This window comes from Lepisosteus platostomus, chromosome 3, assembly GCF_059453375.1.
Source record: "Lepisosteus platostomus isolate fLepPlt1 chromosome 3, fLepPlt1.hap1, whole genome shotgun sequence".
Classification (NCBI taxonomy): Eukaryota; Metazoa; Chordata; class Actinopteri; order Semionotiformes; family Lepisosteidae; genus Lepisosteus; species Lepisosteus platostomus.
In genome coordinates, this window is record NC_142613.1 from 33,552,895 (window position 1) to 33,578,968 (window position 26,074).

A 26,074-nucleotide genomic window follows, 5' to 3' on the forward strand; every position below is an offset into this window, starting at 1 on the left:
GAGACACACAGACAGGGAGAGAAGCTTGGGGTCAGATCGGAGGGTCAGCCATTTATACGGCGCCCCTGGAGCAGTTGGGGTTAAGGGCCTTGCTCAGGGGCCCACAGAGTAGGATTCCTCTGCCATCCGCGGAATTCCAACCGGCAACCTTCCAGCCACTGGCGTAGATCCTTATCCATAGAGCCACCGCACCGCCCCTTTTATTGTGTTAGGAGCTCTTACATGGGTTTCTACAAGTTTTCTGTGTAAGGATATGCCTGGGTTGCAAAGGGAAGAAGAGAGATCTTGGTGGCATTAGAGTGGTGTAAGTGTAGCGAAGCTAGTGTGGTGACGTCGGCGCCCTCACTGCACGTATCAGGGTCCTCATCTGCCTGGGCTGGGGGAGGTCTCCATTAGCTCATGTGGTTGGTGCCCTGTTGCGTTAGACCGGAGACCCGGGTTCGCGCCCCAGGTGTGGGAGACGAAACGGGCGGCAGGGGGGCATGACCCCGTGTGGAACCGTGACTATCACATAAGCTCATAGAACAGTAATTGACAGATTGTGTTAAAATAGTTCTGAACAATAAGTGGCTTCTGTTAAGCTTGCAACTGACAACAGGAGACACAGAAAACAATTTTAGGGCCTCACACTTTTCCTGTTTCTTAAAAAAAAAAAGAGACATCTCTCCCTGCTGCCAGTCAGAGTCTCAAGGCTGCGCTTGACCTGTATACTTGTCCTCCTGGGCAATCGGTGCCAGTGACTTCTCTCCCTGAAACCTCTCAGTGGGCAGCGAAGTGCAGTGACAATATCTCCCCTGCAGTACCACAGCTCTGACAGCCGTGTCGACAGGTTCAGGGAACATGTACCCTTTCTCTTGCCAGTGTTAGCTTCTGTCAGCCAGCCCGCAGAGCATGTATATCACCAATCAATTCTGTCTTATCAAAAATAGGGCTAGGGCTCCAGGCATAAAATTATAAAAGTACAGAATCTGAACACAACTCAAGACAAGGCCATAAGTTACTAATTACTAGATCACAATATGTATTAACATTGATGCTTCTGTAACTCAAAAGTGAGACTGCAACTTTGAACTGAGTCCTCCTCCATACATTTTTCATAAGGGAAAATGCATCTGTAGTACTGCATTATTTACAGTACTTACAATGATGGCTGCCAAATCATCTTCAGAGTGATGCTATGTGGCCAGTCAGGAAGATGAGCTTTTGCGTGTGAGACTTACCATGCAGTGTAGGGAAACACTGTAGTGAAAGCTCATGGTTTTATGGATTTGTGCCACTGGTCTAAAGGTACATTAACATGCTATCAAAACTAATTAAAAGCACATTAGGTTTGTGTTTAATAGACTTTTTGTATTTACAACTATTTCAACCCAATCGTTTTTAGCCTTGCTCTTGAATTTTTACGGAGAAGAAACTTTATCTGCCTTGTGTTGTTTCTCTCAGGATAATGTGTAGTCCAGCCTCTCTGATTACTACAGGTAGAGGGAGACTTAAGGATGTAAACTGATTTGCCGGGGTGATTACAAAAAACAGACTCACCACCCCACTCACCTGGGCGGGGGTCTCCAGGGTGTAGATATGCTCTCCAGAGACATTGTAGAACTTGACCAGTGCGTTCCTCATGCTGGGCATACATCCTGGATCTCCAGGCATACCGTGCCTCTCAACCCCAGCCACAGCCAGGAGGTCACCCTGCGAGCACCACTGCACAACCACGTCTGAGAACACAGTAGCAGTCTCAATAACCCAAGCAGTCAAGAAAGGACAAGACAAGTTTATACTATACAGTACTGTTACAGTTCTTGAAAGTGGCTACTGACATGTCTTTAAGACTCTAGATACAATGGTTAACACCTGTCTAGGATAAACATTTGAAGTTCTCGGAGCTTCAGAGCAAGAATAAGTAAACAGTGTTTACTTAGTTGTGCTGGGTGTGAGACACACTGATCAAATGAATTGTCTGGTTTACCTTGGTTAATCAAGTATTGGGTAAATGATGAAAGTGTCATCAACAGTCCAGAGACAGACAGAAGAAAGAAAAAGACAAGAGAACACGGAAAGAAGAGAATGAGAGAGAAGAGAGAGGAAAGCACCCAGTGGGAGAAGTGAGCCTGTGGGAAGTCACTGTCCAGCTCATCTGTAAACACTAGATTCTAGTTAAGTATTTGAACTTTGTTAAGAGAGCTTGCCATTCTGTTGATTTTAGGAGACTTTGATTTCCTGTATAAAAAAAACCCGAAGTTACAAACGGCCTCTTCGGGTCAGTGGGTTCATTTGTTGAAATGGGGAGATAAAATTCTCCTTCATTTTGTATTATCCAAGTGCACAGAGAGAAATTTAACTGTGGATCACATTCTGTTTGGTTTAGAAGGCAGATTTATCTCTCTTGTTGGCCTGTGTAGGTGTTGTATAGAATTTAAATATTCGGTAGCAGTCTAGGGTTTCCTGATTGGTAAAGACGTAGTTTGTAAACAGCTTTACTTGTATGTTGTATGTTTAAGCTTTGTGTTGTTTAGTGTGTGTATTGTCATTCTAATTAATAGAATTAGAATATATAAAAAAGTAACAAAGAAAAAAGAAATAAAAAAACAAAAGCTTACTGCATCTGTGTTGCATTGATGGTTAAACCCTTAAAAATAAAATATAACAGAGGGATAAAGACTCACAGTACAGTAAGAGGAGTAAGGCAATTTATAAACTCATCAAAGACCTATAGAAGAATTTTCTATATAGACAATAAATAGTGTACATACTCTAAAAACACTAAGACAATACCAAATGAAAATGATCACTATAGTCCTTCTGAGGTGCACATACCCTTCAGTCCTGAGTGGATCACAGCAGGTGAGAGGTCATCATAGTTATTCATTAAACTGATGTCCCCAGATGTGAAGCTGACGGTTAGCAAAGGTTTGATGTTCTGTACTGGAATTGGATAGACAGTTGGACCATCTAGGAAAATGAATGACCATTTAAAGATTTCAATAATTTGTCTTAAAGATATTCTGAAAGTTGAGAACTGTGTCACATCCTTCCCTAAGTCTTTCTCACAATGCTACCCTACAACATTTACTCGAAAAGTCACAGTGACTTGTTTCAGTTCAACAAAATTCAGCAATTCATAAAGGCCATTCAGTGCTCAAGGATTTCAAAGCTATTTACGAATGTTCACCATATGTCACCATATGTCACAAGAACGTCTTACCATCAAACACACAACATTAAATGATGCACCCAAAACAGATTTCTAAATTATCTTTAAGCAAAGAATTTGGACAACTACATACTTATCTTTGGCAGCTGTCTTTAGTGAATATTTTTTATGAGTGCATAGATCACACAGAATCTCTATAGTAGGTCCACTACACATTTCAACTTACCCTTCATTCAAAGCACAGAACCCAAGTTTTACTTTAGAGAAAGCATGCACCTCTCTATGATTTATCAAAAATAATCACTTGGGAGTAGTATACATGTTTCCTATATATATATACACATACTTGAGCGCTACACTGAAATGATTCATCACTGATGAAACACCAAAAAGAGGTATAAGTTAATGTCTTAGTTCTGGAATGAAACAGTAATTACTATTATCAGGAGTGCAATTAAAAATAAACCATTTCTGTTAAGCTACAGGCAAAGCAAGACAAAATACTGTTATGTATATTAATGAAACGAAAGTATCACTATCATCGTTGTATGAAAAAAGCAGGAAATATAGAGAGATATCTGGATCACATATACAATGACAGAGTGCTTTCTTTAGGGAAAGGAAGAATACTGTGATGAATATTGTTTTTCTAAATTTGTATATGTAAAACCTAGTTTTGTGTTACTGGAACAAGTATGGTCAATTTAACTTTACTGCACAATTCTTTGGTTCTGGAAAGCAAACATGCCAGTATACCCATCCACTTAATTACTTGCATGTGGCTGGACCTGTTCTGCTGAGGTAAAGAACAGCTCTCCTGAGGAGTCAACAATACACTAATACCAATACTGATTAATCTGCATTCCTATAATATCAAAGAATAATATTTTACAATGGTTTTCCTGCCTTAAAAAAATAAATTGACCAGATTGTGCCAGCTCAAAGTCAAATTTAGCCAGGATACCGCAGTTAATACCTCTGTTCTTACCAATGATAGGACCTATAATGATCAAGTAGTCATATTCTTTGCTTAACATTGTAAGAACATGAATTCCTAGAGCACTTCCTAGTCTACAAAAAACAATTACAGTTACACATCCCAGTACTAACCCAGCCCTGAACACAGAAAAACTATTCCTAATTGACCATCTGTACTAAAAAATAAAAACACACCGCTGGCTGTTCCAAACGGAGGAATATAATGAACACCATATTTTTTTAATCAAAGAAGGACCCTGAACACCTTAGTGACTTGGTGACTTGTTCCTACTAGCCACAATCCCATGAGCACTCTGTGACTACCCTCAGCCCACAGACCTCAGCTTTGTATGTAGAAATTCAGAAGAGCACATTTGACCCCAGATACACTGTCATAGCCTTTGTCCTTCCATACTCCATAGGTAATGAGGTGCACAAATATAGATAAAAGCTTTAATACTGTATATATACAGTACATATCAAAACTTCTCGTCATACTCAAACAAGTAAATTGCAGACAAAAAGGCAGCTGCTTTAAATGAGCTTCATATAATAAAGTGAATATTAAGCAAATATCACAGATTTTTGTTGTAAAGAATACTTACCAACTTCTTAATTGCTGTGTGTGTAATTTTAAGTAGCAGAATAGATCTAAGAAAAGAAAACCAAAATGTGTTCTATTTCCAGGTCTTTTGTGTGGGGAAATCAGTTGGCAATGAAAATCAAACGGCACAATAATATCCTGGTCTGCACTGCTGGAATACAGCATTAAATATCCAGCACAGTACACAACTGTGGGTTGTGACCACACAACCAGTTGGATAGGTTTCCTGAAGTTTCGGAAACTGGTTCTCTTGGCGAGACGCGTCCCAGTTCATGGGATTACCTTGTGGCGGGGCATAGTCGTCTGAGTCCGTGTCGCTCTCGCTGCTGTCCTCAACCAGGAAGCTGGGGTAGTTCCAGGACATGCTCACAATGCCCTCGGACTCGTGGAGCAGCACATGGGCCAGCATGCGCCCGTGGCAATCCATCACGATCACCTGTCCGTCCGCGGTGCCGAACAGCACCTGCAGGGGTCCACACGAGCCAGTGAGAACACAGTGTTTCCGGACCCTTCCGAGATGCTGGAATTGCTATTAAAACCCTAAGGGTGACTTACAGCGCGCGCTGGCCCAAATCCCAAATGGTTGTTTAATAGAGTATTTGCTCAGCTGGCCCTAGTTATCTCTTCAATTCAATTAATTGAACTAGGAAGGCGTTAACTTGTTACACGGAGACATAGGACATTGGATGACAACGTTCATGAAATCAATTCAAGAAATACCAACTCACACAAATCTTGGTTAACATTCACTGGGGAAAAAATAAAAAATTAAGAACATCTGAAAGGGGAAAATACTTTCTCAAGAACAGTAAATTACCTCAAAAATATTTTGCAGCATACATTCGGATGTCAGAGAGTTCTGTGTAATGCTGGGCCTTGAGGCACAATCCAAAATGACATAAATATTAAAATGCAGCAGCCACCACAAAAAAAGCTAATAATATAGAAATGACCCACAATTCTGAACATGTACACTATATATGGAAATTACATCAACGCAGGAATTTGAGAAAGCTCAAAATACCCCATTTACAATGACAGGCAGTTCAGACATATAAATGCCACAGCATTTCCGCGATTGAACTGGAAAGAAAATAACTTGATATGTTTAAGAGGATCAGGTCACTTGTAGTTTAAATCTGCTTTAGTCACATTAAATCTGCCGCAATCTATCCCACTAACAATAAAGCAACAGTCTACAATGTGTTTTCACAAAATAGAAACAGAAAATATGATGATACATTAAAAACACTACAAATGAATAGGGGAATCGTTAGCAATTTTTGCATTTCTAATGTCTCCTTCAGCATTTTATAAAACAACAATACTTAATTTTAAGAACAATCTCACTATTTTGTATAACAGAGGTGATCACATAGACACAGATTTTAAGAACTGGTATAAAGATCAGGAGGAAAATTAACATTCAGTATATTTTGTAGAGTAAAACATCTTTAAATTGACTCAGATGTTTGTTGTGCTCTCTGTGAGCAAATAGCAATACTTATTTTAATTCATAGGACAAATACATTTAAACATTGTGAGCAAACGCCAAAATAGTAGTTTCTGAAGCATAAAACAATGCCTTCAGCAATCCTGACATTCATGTTATGTTAGCCTGGACCACGCAAACTGACAAGATGTGAAAGTCTTCTTTTGCATGACTCACTATAGACTTGCACCTCAAAGAGAGAAGAACTATTCAGAAATTAAGCTAGACCGACTTCAAATTCTTCCAGTAATAATGAGAGAAATAAAACTGTATTCTGATGCCCTTTGTGTCATGTGCTTAAAAGTGAAGTATAAGATAAGATCTTATCTTAATATACAATTCCTTGTATTAGGAATTTGTCTTTTCGCATACCCCAACTTTCTCTCCATGAGACACACAGATACACAGACAGGGAGAGAGAAGCTTGCTGTTTAGAGCGCAGGGTCAGCCATTTATACAGCTCCCCTGGAGCAGCTGGGGTTAAGGGCCTTGCTCAGGGCCCCAACGGAATAGGATTCCTCTGCCGACCCTGGGATTCGAACCGGCAACCTTCCACCCACAGTGCCACTGCTCCGCCACATTGGGATTTTTCAGAATTTTTCTTTTAATAATTTCTTTAGGCAGTCTGCTGCAATTTCACTCCCCATTCCACGTACTTCATGGGTTTTCACTTTTTCCAAGATTTCAAAATTGATTTGAATAAGTAGACGAGAGTAATAATACATAATAAGTGAAGAGCAATGAGCAATTCTCACAGTGAGAATAGGTTTCAATATTTAAGTTCTTTAATAAGTCTACAGTGTAATATTAATTCTACCATAGAACCAACTGCTCAAGTGAGCAGTAATGAATCTGGCTATCATAAAATAAACCAATACAGCACACAACCAATTTATTAAGGAGCTGTGGGTACAATTGCTCTGGATTATGTTCTTCGAAGTCAAACATAATAATAAAATACGTCCGCTTATCATAATGCTAGATATATCATTCTTCCCATTGATTCTTTGTTTCCAGCTCTATTTCAGCATTATGCATGTGTCTTTAAAGCAGAATGTAATCAATATAAAACAAACAAAAACTAATTAAATTCATTAGAATGTTGTCTGCGTATTTCAGGGTCACAATTTATTCAGTCCTCCAGCATTAGTATTCAGACTAAGAGCTCCATTGCAGTTTAGCCATAATGTCGTCGCTTTAATAAAGATAAAACTGAATTTCTCATTACAGGGTTAAATGAGCTGTAAACTAATTAACATAATATTTCTCACCAACACTAAACACCTGCTAAAACCTGTACTGTTAATGTATGAATGAACATCTCACAAAAAGGCTGTCAACAATCATGCTGGTGTAAATCTGATTATTAAAATAATCAAGACTTCTTTAAATGTTACACATTTAAGTTAAAGAGATGTATTTCAGTATTCTTATGTAAGATCCATTTTGTTCATAAACATGTATGTAGCCTTTAAAGACTTCTTGATTTAAAATCACCCCTTATTTCCAATTTTGAAATAAATAAATATTTCAAATCTATTTTAAGAAACTTGCTTCTAAGGTACTAAAGCAGCTGTTAACCTATGTATACGCCACTTTGTGTTTTAGCATACAAATGTTACTCAGCATTTGGTCAAGTCCAAGTTCATGCCTTAGGAACAAACACTTCAAATTTTTTCTCCTCTTTTCTATTTGTGTGCTGCAATAATTCAAGTAAGGATAAGTAATAATTCATGTTTAGCTTTATTTTCTCTATAAGAATGGACTCACACAGCACTTTAACCATCAGCGTTTAAACTAAAAAACTCCTTACTACCACAAACTGATCTGTTATGCCACTGCAATTTAATTCTTTCTTGAAAACTGAGACTCAAAACAGAGCACAACTCTACCTGTTGGTCATCTGGTGTCCATATGCCACAGGTTATCTGGCTTTCAAGATTAATCTCTGAGGACCAATGTCTTTGTCCGCTGACTGAGCCAACCAGCACAAAGCCATCCCTGTAGGAGATGAGGGCCTGGGTCCCATCATGGCTCCAGGTGAAGTCACTGACCTGTGAAGAAGACAGAACATATCGCTCTTTAATTTAAAAAAAAATAATTAAAAAAAATAATTTCTTGTTTAAAATTCCAGGCAACCCACTCAGGTATTTTAAGTCCGATAAAAAAAAATATATTACAGGCATACTGTACATCCTATTCCTGGTTCTCTTTCAAGTACCAAGAGCAAAAAGCAAATTATTTTGGTTACAAATTAAGTATTTAACTGCCATGCATGCTCACTCACAACTGAATGCCACATCATGTCCTATACCAAGATTATCATGCAGTCTTTATATGTTTTTACTTCACATCCAAATGAAATGAAAACACAAACATCATGTAAACTTCAATAATTTCTTAAAGAAAAAATATCTACTGTAAATCTACTGCTGGTACTATCCTGATCTAATGGCTTCCGAGCACAATTTTAGATCTTGCTTAAATGCTTATTTAATTCAGAGGTTTGTGGTCAATTCATAACTTTGACACAAAATGCCTAGATGGTGGAAATTATCCACCAATTCTTTTCCACTGATTAAATAAAAGCAGAAAAACAACAACAACAACAAAAAACACATTTCAAATAGCCTATACAATACCTCAAATCTGGCCTGGACCTAAATAGGAAACATCTACCTTCCTATTCCCAACCTTTTCTTGTACAAATTCTGAAGTGTGCAGATGCAGTTTCCACTGCAATTTCATTCTGCATCTTGTCAGCTACAGTATGTGAACCTTTTCATTTGAGGTTTAGATACAGGAATGAAAAAGCCCTGGTTGAGATAATGACTTGTTGATGTCTTTTGACTCTGGACCACTTTTTGAGTATTTAAGTGCTGCTTTTGACACAAGGGATCCTGCTGTGAAAATTGAGGGGTCACTGCGACATCCGTTCATTGATCTGGCTTTCAGGGTGTTCCACAGGGTACTGTGCTGGGATCCTTGCTCTTCGGTGTATACATGTAGCCACTTGGTCAAGTTATTTGCCATTATACTCTTTGGGAATCACTTGTATTCTGATTTGGTACTCAAGCAAACTTGACCGCCATACTATCACTGAGGTTTCTGCCCTTTGTTTTGTGTCTTCCAAGGAAGATAGGAATGTAGAACAACATTTTTAAGATTAATTACTGTGAAAGATTATTTTTCATATTCTTCTAACATCCACTTTTCACAGCTGGTTACTTCAGTGCTTTTGTTGTACTGCTGAAATCAAATCACTGAGAAATCTGCTGTCATTTTTTACTTTTTTTTTAACATGTTAAGAATGCCACAAGGACACTTCACTTTGTTGAACACTGCACAGTTCAAACATGCTCCATACATTTGATCCTGAAATATTCATACATTACATAGTACTTTACTTCATAAAGGTTAAATTACTAGGACATTTTAATGTTTCCCTGTCTTACAAATACTAAATGGCATAAATGTCCACAATTGTGTGCTTTGTATACTAAATGTACTCTGCATCATCACATAACTTCTGTCCCATTTAAATTGCACTGGCTCCCTGTGCAGTAGGTCTAGTTACGCTTTGCCTGTTCAAGTATTAAGTAACAATGCTCTAGCTTCAGATTATTTTAGAGATTTATTCATATAACCTGTGGATTCAGGCCTTCCTTGTCTGCTGAAGACAAGCTATAATAGGCCACAAACTTATCACATGTGGTAGCACCTCTGAGGAGATTATAATTTCATTAGAGCCACTGCGACCTGCTAAGATTTCTACAACACTGTCCAAGTCCTATACTTTCAATACAGCTTGTAAAGTAAAATTAAATCTGTCTCTTGCCTTTACCGCTTCTTTTTTCTTTTGTTGAAGGCAAATTACAGAAATGCTGCTTTTTTACTCGCTTTGCTTCTACAGTGCTCTAGTTACAAAGGACTTGATTTGTTGTGTTTGTCAGAATACAAGATGTAGGTCTAGACGTTCTAAAAAAACAACTTTCCATCCTGTCATCCAATATCTATTTTCAGAGGGCACATTAGAGAGAGCCTCCACACTACAACTCTCTGACTTTGACAAACAGCTTCATTACATTCAGAGCAACTTGACTCTGGTGTGCTACCTAAAGAAAACCAGTTAAAACTGAAAACATATTAAAGCAGAATTAATTTGGTCCACTTACAATATGAATTATATTCCTTTCTGAAAACATTTGAACAGCGGTGCAGTTATAAAAAAGCACATATTATGAGTACACAAACATTAGCATTCATATATTTAGATAGTGTACTGCAGCATGAAACATTTTTAATTGTTACTATTTTTGCATTACAGCACAGGGGGACTGAGATCGCGGTTACTGTGCATTTTGAAATACACTGGAGGCATTTAACTGACATTCTTGACTATAAAAAGAGAAGTACAGCTCTCCCACATTATTACCCTGCCATGTCTTCTAGGTATGTCTCTCGCCTTGTGACTTCTCTCAGAAAATATTCCAATAGCGACTATGTGGAAAACAGCCTTTTGGATTCTATTCTTAGCCTTTCCTGAAGACCACAGGCACAGAATTTCCAGGCCCCCAACTCCATTTTTAAAGATTCAAATGATTTTTTTAATAGCTTATTCAAAAAAGTTAGATACATTAAAGGTTGCATTAACATATAATTATAAATTACCCTATGTTTTCACAATTTCCTTTAGACTTTGTGGTATAGAAAATTTAAGCACCATCTAACCCTTAGAAGGGAGGTCTTCCAAACTTTTTTATACAGAATCTAGCACTGGTGTTTACGTAGATGCTATGGATTATTTCTTTCTTAAATCATCTAGCCATGTTGTAAAAATCTAGCAGGGAAATGAGGTTCTCTGCAAGCACAAGAAAGTTCCAGAAAAATGGAAACTTCCCCATGGCCTCCACTACCTCCACCTGTGAGGAGAAGCCTGAATTAGAACTCTGACAAGAGTTTTTTAAAAGAATAAACGTCAATTCGCCACCAGTATAGGATTTTCAGTATGAAAACATCTAGTCACCATTCTAGACACTAGCAGCTACTGGTTTTGGAATCTTTACTTGGCTGATGGACTAACTTTCCAATTTAAACCATTTTCCCTTCAAACATTTCTACATGGTGCCTCCACCTAGCGGGGAAAAATCAAGGAACCAGCCCTGCCTCCTCACCTGGGCACCCCGATCGTTCACGAGTTCCACAGACCACCTGCCTTCGTACTGGATCCAGACGAATATTCCTCCATCCGCGTCGCATGTAGCCAGTTTCTGAAAGGGCTCGTTCCATCGCACCAGTACCACCTGAAAAGTGAGGGACATCACAGCTAAGCGAAGCCATTCAAGCACGGCAGCATCAGACTGAAACAAGATTGTACATACAAAACCATTCTGATTCAAAACTCAGCGACGTGCTCTGCCATAAAATTACAACGCACAGAAAGTAACTGAAGCTAGGAAAACAATGTGAAACTTCAAACGGTGAAATGAAAACCTGTGGAAGTCTACCTACTGGAAAGAGCTGAACATTTGGCAAAACCCAAACCTGAAGGAGAACAAATCATGTCGAGTGTTTCTGTAATTACAAGACTCAAGTACTACACAGGTTCTTAAATGCGAGAGACTGCAGATTTACTTTTTATAAATCAAGGTGAAAGGATAATTTGCCGCTTCCAATTTGACATTGTGCCTCAAGGGCGTATCCATGTGAGAGGCAGAACAGGGCCCATGTATTAGTTTCTCTGACAGTCCTATATATCCCAGCTCATGCAAGAGTTCGCGGCAAAATGAAACCTAGTAAAATTATCATAAATGTGTTTTCTTTAATCCTGTTAAAACTGCCAAGGAACAAATTGTTCTCTTTCGCTAGCATTGCCTACTACCTTGTAATAATGTGAACACGGCATTTAAGTGTTCTAAGTGCACGCTTCAGAAACTGAATATTCAGTAGCACTTTCCTGAAAGAGACATTAAGAGTTTCCACTCGAAGCATTCCTTAGTGGCTCATGCGTGACTGTGTGGAGCACAGAGCGACTCACTCAATTGGTAGCTTGGTGGGCCGAATTTCAATTTTACAAGCAAATTTGTGAATATGTTACTCAGAACAACCAATATGAAAAAAAAATGCCATGTCAGGCATATTTGGAGTTGTGTTTAACACATACGGGCTACGTAATCTGTATTTTTTACGGTCTAAACCAGACACGAACTCCAATGAAAGAACTCAGTCAATTAACTATGACAGCCTGGATGACAAGCTTGGTAAATGGGATGTGTAACTTGTTTGCAAAGGAATCTTTATGTGTAGAAGCACCACACAGAAAAACCTTTCAGAATTTAACAGGATTTTTTTCCATAGAAATGAGAACTCTTAATTACCAAAAACTCCACACTTTTTGACAATCCTGAAAGAATTAAATTCAACTCCCTAATGATACTTTGAGGCCATCACATCATGTAAATTTGAAGAATTTCAATACAGCTGGTTAGAGAGGTATTTGTTAGTGTGAACTAAAGGAGCAATCAATCCTGGAAGGATTAATGGGGCCAATGAGTCTTAGCAAGTCACTGGAAAAGTTTGTTTCTACAACCACAACCTTCTTTTGCCTTTCCCTAACACTGATACACAATTGCTCTCCTAAAGTTTGACACCAAGGCAAGGAGCCATGATCAAACCTTAATAGCTACATTATAATGGCATCTTGAGAGCAGAGCTCATGAACTAAAAATTAAAGCTTCCGAGTGTGTAAAGAAATGTGAATAAGGTTACCTTGTAAGGTAAGTGTAATTTAGTTTTGGGAGGCAAACCCAGTTATAGTGAGGTACGGGTTCAGGGTTCCCACTCATTTTTACCAACAAAATTCCCAAACTTTTCCATGACTTTTCCATAACTTCTTTTTCTGCATAATTTACATCTCGCACGTCCTTGGTCTTCATCTTTCTGGAGCCATAGCTTATATTTTTCATCTGCTAACCAGAGGTTACTGAAAACACATTTACCCATTTTACATGGGCGCCAGGCTAGCCTACAGCTCACTATAAAATTCCCTGAGACGGTCTGATGCGACACTATAATGCGTCATGTTGGCAACAGCAACACCGTAGCCTGTTTTTAAAAGTTTGGTAACTTATGAACAAAATGACATGATACAGCCATGATAATTTGGGATCAATTAAAAAAATGTCCATGACTTTTCCAAAACTTAATGGATATTTTATCATTTTTCCTTTCAAAACTTTTCCAGGTCTGGAAAATGAAATTTCATTTTCCATAACTTTTCCAGTACTGCCATGAGCGTGGGAACCCTGCAGGTTCCACAATGCTCAAGTCTTCGCTCCCATTTCCCACATTAACAGAATTTGACTCAATTAAACCCAGTGTGGTGGACAGAGTAAAAAAAGGCATTTTCAGAAGGTAAACACTGCAGAGCAATAATCGTGAGGATGGCTTAAAGATGAGACATTTTCAGGACTGATGACGGGGAGGGCTGTTAAGACTGTGCTCGGTTTCTGCAGGAAAGAGTCACCAAATGGCACAACATTGTGAGTACAGAGAAATTGAAAAATAACTTTAGAGGATTGACTGAATATTGAACCACTTATGGCCTGGTATGATGCTTTAGAGAAAGACATTAAGTGTGTTACTGTGAAGAAACAGAATACGACATCAAAAAGCTCCAGAATTGTTGGTACAACATTTTTTAAGGCATCCCGCAAGTTTCTTGCTCATGGAAAAACATCAATCATTTGTGGGTGCATTTACTGTACTTTAAAACACTAAAAAACAAGCTAGTATTTTAAGAAATTTTATCATGAATAATGTTGTATGTAAGCTTGTTTCCTTTGGACATGTACAGTATATCATATCATCCAGGTGGATGCTGCACATTGAGTCCTCATTACCTGAAAAGCGCTTTGAGTGGATTATCCAGAAAAGCGCTATACAAGTTATTATTATTATTATTATTATTATTATTATTATATCAGCTCACAAAACACTGTAGCAGCTATATACATAAAGAAGGTTTGTGTTAAAATGCTTAATTTATCCAAAACATAAGCAATTAGAAATTTTAAATGACTAAACACAGCTGTTATGCATTATGACTTATACATTATTTTCATAAAATGTTATTGTTCAATCACCTGAGGTCCCTCTCCCCCCCACCAAATATGCATGTATACCACTGCAACTAAATTACATGATTGGAGGCAACTGAAAATTATCAGATGAAAACTGTCACAAATAGGAAGGGCAGGCAAGTCTGAGAAAAAAAGAGTGAGAAAACAAAATACACTTAACCACAATAGGTCAAAGATATAGCTGAGCTGTAGGTCTAATTTGAGGCATGCAAGTTCTTTATCCGCTGTCACGGCTCTGGTGAAAGTTTAATAAATCAGAGGCAAACTAGGACAAACAAATATTTATTAACAATAACACAAACTAAAGGACATGAAATGTTACATCCATACAACATGAAACAAAGCTATTTACAGAGCACTGTTTCTTGGAGGCCTAGGTTCTTAAGACCCAGAAAGCTGAGAATGCTAACCCAGTACCTGAAACCCTACATAATACCTCAACCGGCCAAGAAAATAAATAAGATAAGATAAATACCTTGTCTCCTAAAAAATAAAGAATATATTCCAGTGCAAAATATCCCTAAAACCTGGATGCCCATAAATGAAAGGAAATCTACCTCCCTCTCTTCTTCTCTGTCCTGTCCTCTCCTTTAATCTAAGCTGCCTGCGATGTGTTAAAAGACAAATGGCTTGAAGGAGAGCATATCGGAGGAGTCACACTCTCGTGTGAGGTTACAGAGTTAATAGTCATGAGGCGAGACGTGAAAAACACAACTGGCGATTCTTAAATCGTATAACAGAAAAAAAGCTGTTAAAAAAAGCATACGATTAAAATGAAACAGTGGAGTAAGCAGAATTTTTAAGTGGTGGAATGGTGGATTATATCACATGCAGGATATTAATTCTACTGTGGGCATCAAAAACCATTTTGGAAACACAAGTGTATCGTGAAGCAAAGTGGTCTGCCACTCCCTTGCATTATAATGGTATAACACTTTAATTCACTGCAATGGTCTCAAAACCACAATATAAAAATATAGGCTGTACATTTCGCTTTATAGGCAAAGGAAAACTGGCTTTATCATTCACGCTGCAGCCCACCATCAAATTGACGAAAAGGTCAGAAGATGATGATGTGACCAGGATTTATAATAATGCCGAAAGACAATACGAAAACACTACCTAAGACTGTTAGGCCAAACTAGTCTTTATGGATTTCATAAGCTTATGTTACATGCTCTTGCATTTAAAGAGTTCAGCTATGAATGGATGAATGTTTCTATCTTGTTGCTTAAATTTAGAAGGCATCCAGTTCAGAACAGGATTATGCATCATTTACAGATTGATTTAATTGGCTTTATTTTGCCCTCACAGATGAAGCCACCATAAATTGCGAAACATGTTGAGGTTGCAGTAATATAGTAAGTAATGAAATCGCTTTTAATATTTTTTAACTTGAGTTCTACCCTGCATTTTTTTTGCTATAGTGAATATAATGGATTACATAGCGCACTCTTCAGCCCTGTTCTGCCACAGCCTTGATATGCTGCTGACAGAATAAGAAGATACCGTTTCAAACTAAAATGCGCAGCATTAGGTCTATATACAGTCCATAGAATGAAAACGGCAAAGTGGTATGATGTCTTGAAAGCCCCGAAGAAGCTGACAGAGGTCCTTTCCACAGGTCTGTCTTGTGTTAATTTGCTTTAGGTAAAAGTCACCATCATGCTCATTAAGGTCCAGGCTGCTGCCATTGCAAATAAACCTGATGAAGTACTTGGATGTTCAACTAGCTCTGTGGGAGACAGCTCACAGATGAGTGGGCCACAGCACATGGGCCTGTCTTGTATTACTCATTTCTGCAGTCACAACCTTGAACAAATGGACTTCACCACAAAAGCTGAGTAAGCATTTTATTTCCCACCCTTGCATATCAAAACGTCAACAAAATCCTCAATATTAATTTTGCTTTCACAAGGGAACAATGACATTCAATCTTCAAACCACTTTCCTTGTGATATGGGGTCCTATGGAGTGAGCAGCCAGAAAAGCACTTTTGTTACTCTTCATTCATTTATGTTTCCTGACTGTCCTTACTGCCTGCAGTTAGTCACGGGGTGATGTATTACATTATTAATGGGATCGTTGATAAGCATTTAAAATGCATCAAACACAATACTTTTCTCTGTCTTCTTGTGACAATCTGGCAGTGCAGGTTGCAACAATGCTGCCAGGTCAGTGGATTGAATGAGAGGCATGCTGACGGAACAGAGAATTGCCTGTAACAAATAAGGTTTGGAAAATATTGCAGCACTGCCATTCACACTAGACAGACATCAAAAACTTGAGCCCAATAGCATCATCCACCTGGTGTCCCACAGGACAGAGGGGATGCTTTTCTCTCCAAATCCGCATTTATCCTCCGGCCTTCTGCCTAATCCTGGAAAATATAACGGAGGCAGGTCTGAGGACACTAGATTATTTTTAGACAGGGACAGGACTGATCGCAACAAACTTTACAGACCATGGATGGAAAACATGCTCTGATCCTGCCACATGCAATGCTGTATTAAGGAATAAAAAAAAATATCAGGCTGATAATTTTATACAAAGACGTATTTTCTATACACAACATTTCAACAGAGCTGTAAAAAGCTGGACATTATACTGGAGCAGTTTGAGTTGTTCAAAGATAAACCAGCAATGTTTCCACCCTGGATTTGCATCCATAATTTTCTAATTATGTCTCCAAAACCGTAACAACTACAAATGTTTCTTAAATATTGATCCTACCAGCAAGAGCACTTTAAAATCAGTTTGACCAGATATACAACATACTGACACAAAAGCACTGAAAACCACTGAAAATTGCAGCAGTCAAAACAGGTTTACATATAAAAAAAACACTGGCTTAATTGCGACAGCTTGAACTACATAATCTACATAACTTGAACTACATAATCAAGTCTGAATTATTCCAGCTTCTAAAGTGGACGTACATCAAAGAGAGGCAACCAGCCAACAAATCAGCACTGCTAATCAAAGGACAAAATACCAAAAACTTTTTTTTTTAAATGTACCTAAAGACAACCATCCTAAGGAAGATAAGAATAAAAAAAATCATTAATATGACTACAATCAGGCTCTAACACGAGACAGGAGGAAAGACAGAGACCACTTGGACCATTCGGCACTACTTCATATCCAAATACTTCAGTTTTTGCTTTCCATTTTTTCCATTAGTAAAGAACTAGATTGCAGTATGATCGATCTCTCTTGTTGCTTCTGGAGGGGTGTGAACAGAACTCAGACACTTTCCCGCAGTGAGTTCTTTCAGTTGCCAATGTGATGCCTACTTGCAGACACCCCCGAGACGGACCCCCCGACTGTGGATTACCCGACTGTCGGCTCCCTGTGGCGACAATCCCATCAACGGTGATCTTTAGTCGTATTAACTTAAGAACTCAAGAAATTGGGACAGAAAAAATCTGGAGGATTTGAAGAAAGCTAGGGCTGTATACCTTTACATTTCAATTGCTGCAGGAGAAAAAGGGGCCTGCAAGCTTATTCTGCACAACTTGGACGTTTCTAAACCCCAAACCTGTTAAGTATAAATTGAACATGACACTAGAACACAGTCTTAAATTTCTTTTTGATAAAACTGAGCCAGTTTTTAAGTGTAAGTTACAATCGGTATTTAAGTATTCTAATAACAGGTTGTTTTTTTTCACTAAGCCTTATGTTTTCATTTTTAAATATCTTGAACAGTCATTACGATACCCCAGTGCTGGAAAGGGCTGCTTCTGACTTGTGGAAAATTCTGGTTACGTAAAGGCTTGTGGAAAAGGAACCTTTAGGTACATTGAGGAACAAGTGTTTTAACAATTTTGGGTGCCGAGTTCAGGTCCAGGTGCTGTTTATGTGAACTTGACAAATACCTTTGCTGACTCCAGCTGTAGCTTACAGTGCTGGGAAGGTGATTTACTTATCCCTCAATGAGATAACGTTGACAGCGCTGTCACGAGAATGCCGCAATAATTTCCACACCTTTCCAGGACCATCACCATCACCATCACCATTTTAATCCCATTACCACCATGGCTTGGGAGGGGAATATTTTGTTTTGCTTTTCAAGCTTGGTAAAAACTTGTCAATAAAACATACGAATATATCAAGTCGTTATAGATGTTCAACACCCTGCTTTACACATCCAGGTAATTAACTAAGCATAAGGTAGCAGTGGCAGCAGCACTATCACTCTTACTGATGCCATTAGTTTCTCTCCGATTAAATCTTCATTTCATGCAGACTGCTGGGAGCAGTAAATAGGATGACCCACAATAACTAACAGCGCTCATCTGTTTTAAGTCCAGCACAGCACAAGGTCACAGAGTTATGCAATGGTCAACATAACAAAAAAGCTTAATTAATTCAGTGAATTTGATAAAGAAGAAGAATGTCATACAAATGGAAAAGTACACCACATACTGTTACACAACATTAATATATGAAGCCTTGATAAATGTAACCTGTTTTGGTAACACTTTACTTGAAAAAGGCTAAAATCACTGTCATAACTCCTTCATTAACAGCACACACGATAAAACAACATACAGGAAAATACAATTTAACACAAGCACCAGGGCCAGTGTTAGGGAGCTGTATCTGGATTCATTCTGAGCTTTAATGCCTTAATGGGATCTTCCATCATTTTTACTTCTCTGTACCTGGAATTTGCTCTTAGCTTTAAGTTGAATGTAAGTCTCATTATGAAACCGTAATAAACAACTGCATGTCTGTAATATCATTTGCAAAAAATGGTTCTAGAGAATTACATATGTGATGTTGTATAGTGTTTCTGAAGGACTTTTACAGCCTCATTCAACTAAAGCATTACTTGTGTTTTTATACAATTTACCATCTGAAAACCCCCTTTCTAAGAGGAGGGGACCTTCACTTTTTCCAGAGGGTAAAAATTATTTAGACTTCTAAATCCAGACTTATACAATTATATGAAATTTCTTTTCTACTTTTTTTATATTCATGACACCTTACAACCTGGAAATTACTGATACTGAAAGGTGCCGGCATCAAGAACGGTCTTACTTTTTTGAATAATTGACATGGTATTGAACCTGGCTGGTCTGACAAATTTCAGTTTTCACAGGTGAGGGCTGCATTGTGTCAAATGTCATGACAGTAGCAGTATGTTTAAAGGGTAAGAGTCACTCAATTCTATCCAAACAGTGAAATTCACCTTTCTGCAGGACAGTAACCCAAGCTCACAGTCAAAGCTACAATGCATTGACTTAAGACCAGGAAGCTGAGTCTGACTGAGTATCCCAGTCAAAGCCAATTTGAATCCCATTGAAAATCTCTGGAGAGACTTGTAAACTGTTATCCATAAGTGAGCCACACACAACTTGAGATAACTTAATCAAGTCTACCAAGAATAATAGGAAAAACTGCAGCAAGCTGTTGTGTAAACTTGGTAGAGACTAACCCAAAAAGACTTTGCTGCCAAAGGTGCTTCCACCAAATACTGAGTTCATGGGTCTGAATACTACTGAATACTGGAATTAACATATTTCTGTTTTTGTCTATTTATTTTTTTCTGATGTTTAGAGTAAATTCTTACTCTGAGGAGTCTTCAGTTTAAGCACCCGGGTTTTGAATTAAAAACAAATGGGACACCATAGGCATGGTTTGAATGCATCTCCAAGATGCTGTCTTTGCAGAATTCGTGCTCCAAAAATAAAACAAATAAAAACTACATGCTAAAAAAGATACAACAGAATGAACACAATAAGGATACTGTAGAAAAACCCAGAATAAAGCACATTGAGTTGCTCATTGAGTACTCGCTTTAATAAAACTGTTCTTCCGATAACAACCCTAAAGAAAGAATTAGATATCCTACAAACCGCAGCTCATAGCCCTTCACTTTGAGGTAAATAGCACAGGCCACATCAGCTTCTTTAAATTAATTGTTGTGCTTTTATTGCCAGCTTTATCTTCTGTCAAGAGAAACCTTCCCAAAATGAAATGGGAATAAAAAACTGCAGTCCAGAAACACAAAAGCTCATTTCTGGTCTAAAGAATGTTCGGTTCACTGAACTTTTACTTATTAAGGACACTGTAAATGCTGGCTGCACCTATTCTGCCTCTGAGCCATAAAGCAAGAGACCACTGACAGCATTTATGGAGCAGTCTAAGAACTGATGTTTAAGAGGTAGTTTCATTTTGGCATGGCATCCATCAGCTCCTGAACTCAATTAGAGAAAATGGCTGAGCTGGACAGTCCAGCAGGCTCAAGATTTGCAGCTAGACACAGGGCAGCAGTTTTCATGGGACAGTAGGAACATGACTCTGGCCAAAGCGATTAAAAACATGATCTGGACAGTATACAGCTCTTCCCCAGAATGTCTGAACTGATCAAAGATCAGTGCAGTTTACACTGGTATATTGGTATACAGACCAATCAAATCAAAGTGAAAGGTTTTATTTACAGCCATCTTAAATTGAAAAGCCATGCATGGTGCCTAGCAAAAAGTATTCACCCCCTTTCAAAGATGAACTATTTTGTTGAATTACAAATGATGCAGATACTTGCAAAGATGTGAATACTGCAACATTTTTAAAACATTTTCTGTGTAGTTTTTGAGGCCACTGCAATTCTTGCACCCCTAAATGAGTTAGATTTTGATTAAAAATGTTAACTTTAAAAAACATGTGTAGACTTTAATTTTAATTCAACAAAATGGGGCGCCACTGAAAGAGGAGAATACTTGTATAATTATTACTTATAATACTGTATATGACTCAGCTTTTATGCTAACAAATACAATTACAAGCTTTTGCAAGTCACCATAGTTTATCATTCCATTTCCTAACCTTTTGACTTTTTTTAAAGAAGCAGCACTACTTTGCATAAATGCATGACTGAAACTGTTCTCCATTTCAAACATGAGAGATGCCTTAGGCTTTGCACTGCTCAATGTTTCTCACTTTCTCACGGCTGCGGTCAAAACACACAGTGGGATCTTAAAGAGCACAGGCACTTAAGTCTGTGCCAGATAGTACTTGCCTCTTCCCAAATTCCGAACTCTTCAGTTCTGAACCCCTAGTCCCAAGCCAAGATTGACTCTGCTGAACTTCTGATTGTTGAAAAAAAACTCACAACTCACATTCACACAACTTTCACCCGGGCTCTTCCTTCTATCTTCTATCACGTCCGTGTCTCCCCCCCCCCTCCACTTCAGTGAAAATACCAAAAAAACAAGTTCCCGGGAGCACCTTCATCACTGGCCCTACGTTCTTCCGTACAGTCCTGTTGCTCTACAGAGGCTTTTACAACACAGCTGCTAGCCAACCTGTATTACGGAACCTACCACTGCGGACCACATAAATCCCATGCACTATATACCCCCCCCCCCCCCCCACAAATTGTAAAAGATTAGCCATTCTTACCCTGGGACAACCTCCCAAACCACTCTTCTGACTGTACATTTGCATAAAACGTTCTTACATCCTTATCCTAGTGGTAACAGCCACTGCATTAGCCTTGAACTTCCTGAAGATGAACACCGCAGTTGAAACTGGGACCTCTGCTGGATTTATGAGACTTGTTGAGATCCTTTACCTCACATCTTTAGCTAGTGCTGTGATTTTGCCAATGAGGTTTTCTAGTCTTTCACTCTTGAGTTACCACGAACAACACTGAACAGGTCCAGAAAACTTTCTCCCAGTGTTCACTTGTGTGGTAGCCTTACAAAAGCACTTCCAAAGTATCTGGGCTTTAAAGCACATTTATAAAGTTTTTTTGGTAGCAAAACGAGAGACTACAACATGAAAACTCTAAACAACAAACATTACAGAAGAAAAAGCCGATATGCAAACATTACAGCAAAAAAAAGCATTAGTCAGCTGTAGTGGGGTCATCGACCTTGACTGCAGAACCAGCAGATGTGCACAGTAAGTCAGCAGTGAACCCAGAGAGTACTGTACTAAGATAGCTAATTACTGCTTCAAAGCCCCAGGTGTACAGTATGAACATTTACAGTGGCGCAGTTAGAAAGTGTGCAGCATTCTGAAGCCCATGAATAAAGATCTGACTTTTCATCCCATGTTTTTCAGAGGGAAAAGTGCATGAAATCCATTTTTTAGGCCTATCAGACTGTTGGAAATGTTCCTTGTTTTCAGACTAAGTTGTTTTGTCTCATGTAATCCCTCCCTTCGTCATAACCCAGAGAACAGATGTAAACAGCCCTGCGCCCAGGGAATTGAAAAAGGGCACTGTGCTGTAGAAATGGGACTTCCATGTCCCCTGCTGTTAACAGAGGCATTCGGTCATATCTTGCTTTTTCTTTTTCATTGGTTTTTCTGTTAACTCGTTTTACAAATCTGCAGAAAACTATCTGCTCACTCGCAATACATTCCAAATAAAACGTAGCTCCGAGAATTCTGTTTATCAGAACATTTTGCAGCAACACTTTGACACATGGGGATAAAGATCAAGCAAATGAAATGTGTTAATTATCCAACTGACCTAAGCATTGAGAATAATAGATAATTATTGATATATATACTCTAGACACAACCACAGAGAAAAAGAAAGGGGATTTGCTGAGAGAAAATAATACAAGCCAGTGAAATTCTCAAGAATTCCTCACTGTTATGACTGCAGCCGTGAGGAATGTTAGACTTTTAGAGTAATCATAATCAAAATGCCAAAAGTATCCAATGTAATCCGGTCCAGCCCACCTGTCTATTTGTCCCTTGGGAGATTCTGAAAGCGGTGCACAGAGGTGACCAAAATGTGCTAACGAATGGTTCATAATTGTTTCTATTCACAGGGGAAACTTACAATGAATATACTTATAGTGATTTTCAGGAACAAAAAACATTTTACATTATTAACCAAAAAAAACACCTAAATCCATAAGATGAGATCAAATTTTACAACTGCTGTAAATTCTAACTGCTTTTCATAAATTACAATTACTCTAATCAAGTATGACTAAACATAGTGGTAATGCACAACTTTAAAAGTAATTAATCAGAAATGGCAATCTAGTTGTGCTACTCTGACAGGCAGATGTTTCACACTGTAGCATTTGCACTCCTTAAAATGCAAATATTTCAGGACAGTGCAGATGTAAACGTCTGATCTGCTGTAAAGACCTTTAGAAAACTCGATTTTCATCAGGTAATGCTTTTACCACAGATCAGCATCACTCAAACAATTTCCTCTCCCTTGCTGCAGCAGTGAGTCAGGAGATGCACTGGGAGAGCCAATGTGCAGCCAGTAATGCCTCAGAAAGACATGTCTGGAACACTCTGTCTCAGCTGTGATATAGGCTTCTTTAGTTTTAATGTTTTCCCCATGTCCCAAGTATACCCAGGGGAAAGCTGCACTGTGTAGTCTGTATAACCAGAGATTTGTACTAACAGATTGTTTCTAATGGCGTTTACATAAACTCCATGTTCCTTTTTTATATCAAAACAGGATTTAAAAGGACTTCTGTGAACACCTCAATGTACCGTGTACATTCTCCGGCAAAAAGAAGTGTACATGTGGCTTTACGTTCAAAGACACGTTGTGTGTTGATAAACTGGCTACAAAGCTTGTAAATAACAAGGGCAGAGGCATGTTTAGAAATCACGGATGAGTCAGTCAATCTCAATGAGCAGTGGGTATAATTATGTGCTCGTCAGCTGAGGCTGTATACAACTTTTACATAATTGTAGACTCTATAAGTAGAGATTCCTGAGTAGTGGATACACGACAACAGATTAAGGCTCTGTCATTTTGATGAGAAGAGTCCAATCCACAATGAAGAATCAAATCCCAAAGCACATTTGATTCCATTTAAGTAACATGCTTTAGATCAACAAATTTAAAATGTGAATTTATGGCACTGCAAGTGGACAAGTAAGTCGTGTGTATTTAATCTATTTAAACAACACACTGGAAGGTAAGTTGAAGGATTTCTCTTTTCAACATTTTAGCTCCTTCTAAAGTCCAATTCTGAAAATTCCTCAGGGATCCAAGTAGCAAAATGTCTAAGTAGTTTTCCTTTGTAACAACCAACTGTACAGATACTGTACAACTATTTTAGTTCATCTCTTAAGGCACAAAAATAATGGTATCCTTGTAAGACAGTATAATGACATCCCTTGCTAATAAAATAATGAGTAAAAAGAGACTAAATATCAGAGGTTTATAGAAAACCTCTGAAAGATACCTTAGATTCTAAGCAGACTACAAATGTGTCTCAAGTCTCAGAAAACCTTACTTTCCAGACTTCATAGGAATAAAGGAGAAAAAAAACTATAAATATAAAAAAGGGTTTGGTGTTTCTGGGATCACTTCCTAGTCAGATACTCCAGCTGAAAAATTAAAGTTCACAGCCTCCTACACTTTAATTACCTTCTTTAGAAAAAGACAGTGATGGAATAATTGACTGTGCAGTTTTTCATGCACGAGTATGTGCTGCATACTGACATTCACATTAGAAGATGGCATTTATGCAGCAGCTGTATCAACAAATCTTCTTTCCCGGGCAGAAAAGCAATTCAGCTGTGTGAGCCCCGAACTGAAGCTGAATAGCTGCAGAAGCTATTAAATACACCAAGTACGAGCTTGAGCTTTGAGCATTAGAAAGAAGACACTCTTTTCACTTTTTATGAAGTGCCTAAGGCAACATGAGGTGAACGCGAGCACTGTCATTAATGTGAAAAAGCCCTCAATATTAGCAAAAATGAAAGGTAATTTGCAATTTGTATAAGAAAAAAAGCATGGGTGGAATGGTGTCGCAGTGGTTAGAATTGCTGTCTCATAGCCCTGGGGCCCTGGGTTTAATTCTGGACCTGAGATGCTATTTGTGTGGAGTTTGAAAGTTCTCTCCAGGTTTATGTGGGTCTCCTCCCACAGTCCAAAGACTTACTGGTAGGTTAATAGACTTCAGGGAAAAATGGCCCTAGTGTGTGTGTGTGCGCCCTGTGATGGAATAGCATCCCATCCAAAGTTTTCCCACCTCGTGCCTGTTGCCAAGGCAGGCTCTGGCTTCTTCGTAACCCTGAATTTGGAATTTTGGAAGGCTGCTAGAAAACGGATGGATAAGAAAAGCAGGATTGTGTTATTTTAAAGCTATCTATTTGATAGGGAGAGAGGAAGAAGGCAAAAGGTATGGGTCTTTCTCACAGGGCATTACTGACACCATCAGTTTTTCACTTCTCTGAAAAGCAAAATTTAAGAACATGATATACAGGCTTTCCAGTTTTAGTCTCCTCTTTAACATCAGCTCATCTTTACAAGTGACCAAAAGGGGAAAATAATAGGTATGTACTGGTATCATTTTCTCAAAAATCTTTCAAAACCAAATATTTGTACTAGGCTTACATTTTGATCTACCCTAGATCACACTCTAAAAATATATTAGACAGGTGAGAAAAACTCATCTTTTTACCATCACTTCTAAATACATTTCTATAGGGGCAAAGGAAGGTGTAGATCAACGCAGTATTAACTGCACTATGAAATTTAATGAAGTGTCGACTGCAAATCAATGTAATACACACAACATTGAGCATCTGTTATCTATTCGCATTTTATTAAAAGATGTTTCACAATTCTGTGTTTGCAAAGATAGCCAATCCATATTGAACAAATCACAACAGATAGGTCTGTACAACTAAACCACATTGAAAGCTAACGTGGGATTAAAATGAAAACTTTAGGTTTCCTTAAATTATCTTTAATA

At 38.3% G+C, this 26,074-nt stretch overlaps 1 protein-coding gene across 3 annotated transcripts in view; it reads right to left on the bottom strand.

Moving 5' to 3' along the window:
* The window catches only part of tulp4a (TUB like protein 4a), a 63,420-nt gene that overhangs the window by 20,370 nt on the left and 16,976 nt on the right, over positions 1 to 26,074 (bottom strand). For 2 of the 3 annotated variants that reach the window (XM_088625348.1, XM_088625349.1), the window contains exons 3-7: positions 11,403 to 11,531; positions 8,121 to 8,282; positions 5,019 to 5,199; positions 2,818 to 2,952; positions 1,552 to 1,718 (exon numbers count right to left, since the gene is read on the bottom strand). In XM_088625348.1, the coding sequence (XP_088481474.1) occupies positions 1,552 to 1,718; positions 2,818 to 2,952; positions 5,019 to 5,199; positions 8,121 to 8,282; positions 11,403 to 11,531 (774 nt within the window). Of the gene's footprint in view, positions 1 to 1,551; positions 1,719 to 2,817; positions 2,953 to 4,737; positions 4,786 to 5,018; positions 5,200 to 8,120; positions 8,283 to 11,402; positions 11,532 to 26,074 lie in introns of those variants that run through there. The other variant, XM_088625351.1, reaches the window with a different exon arrangement.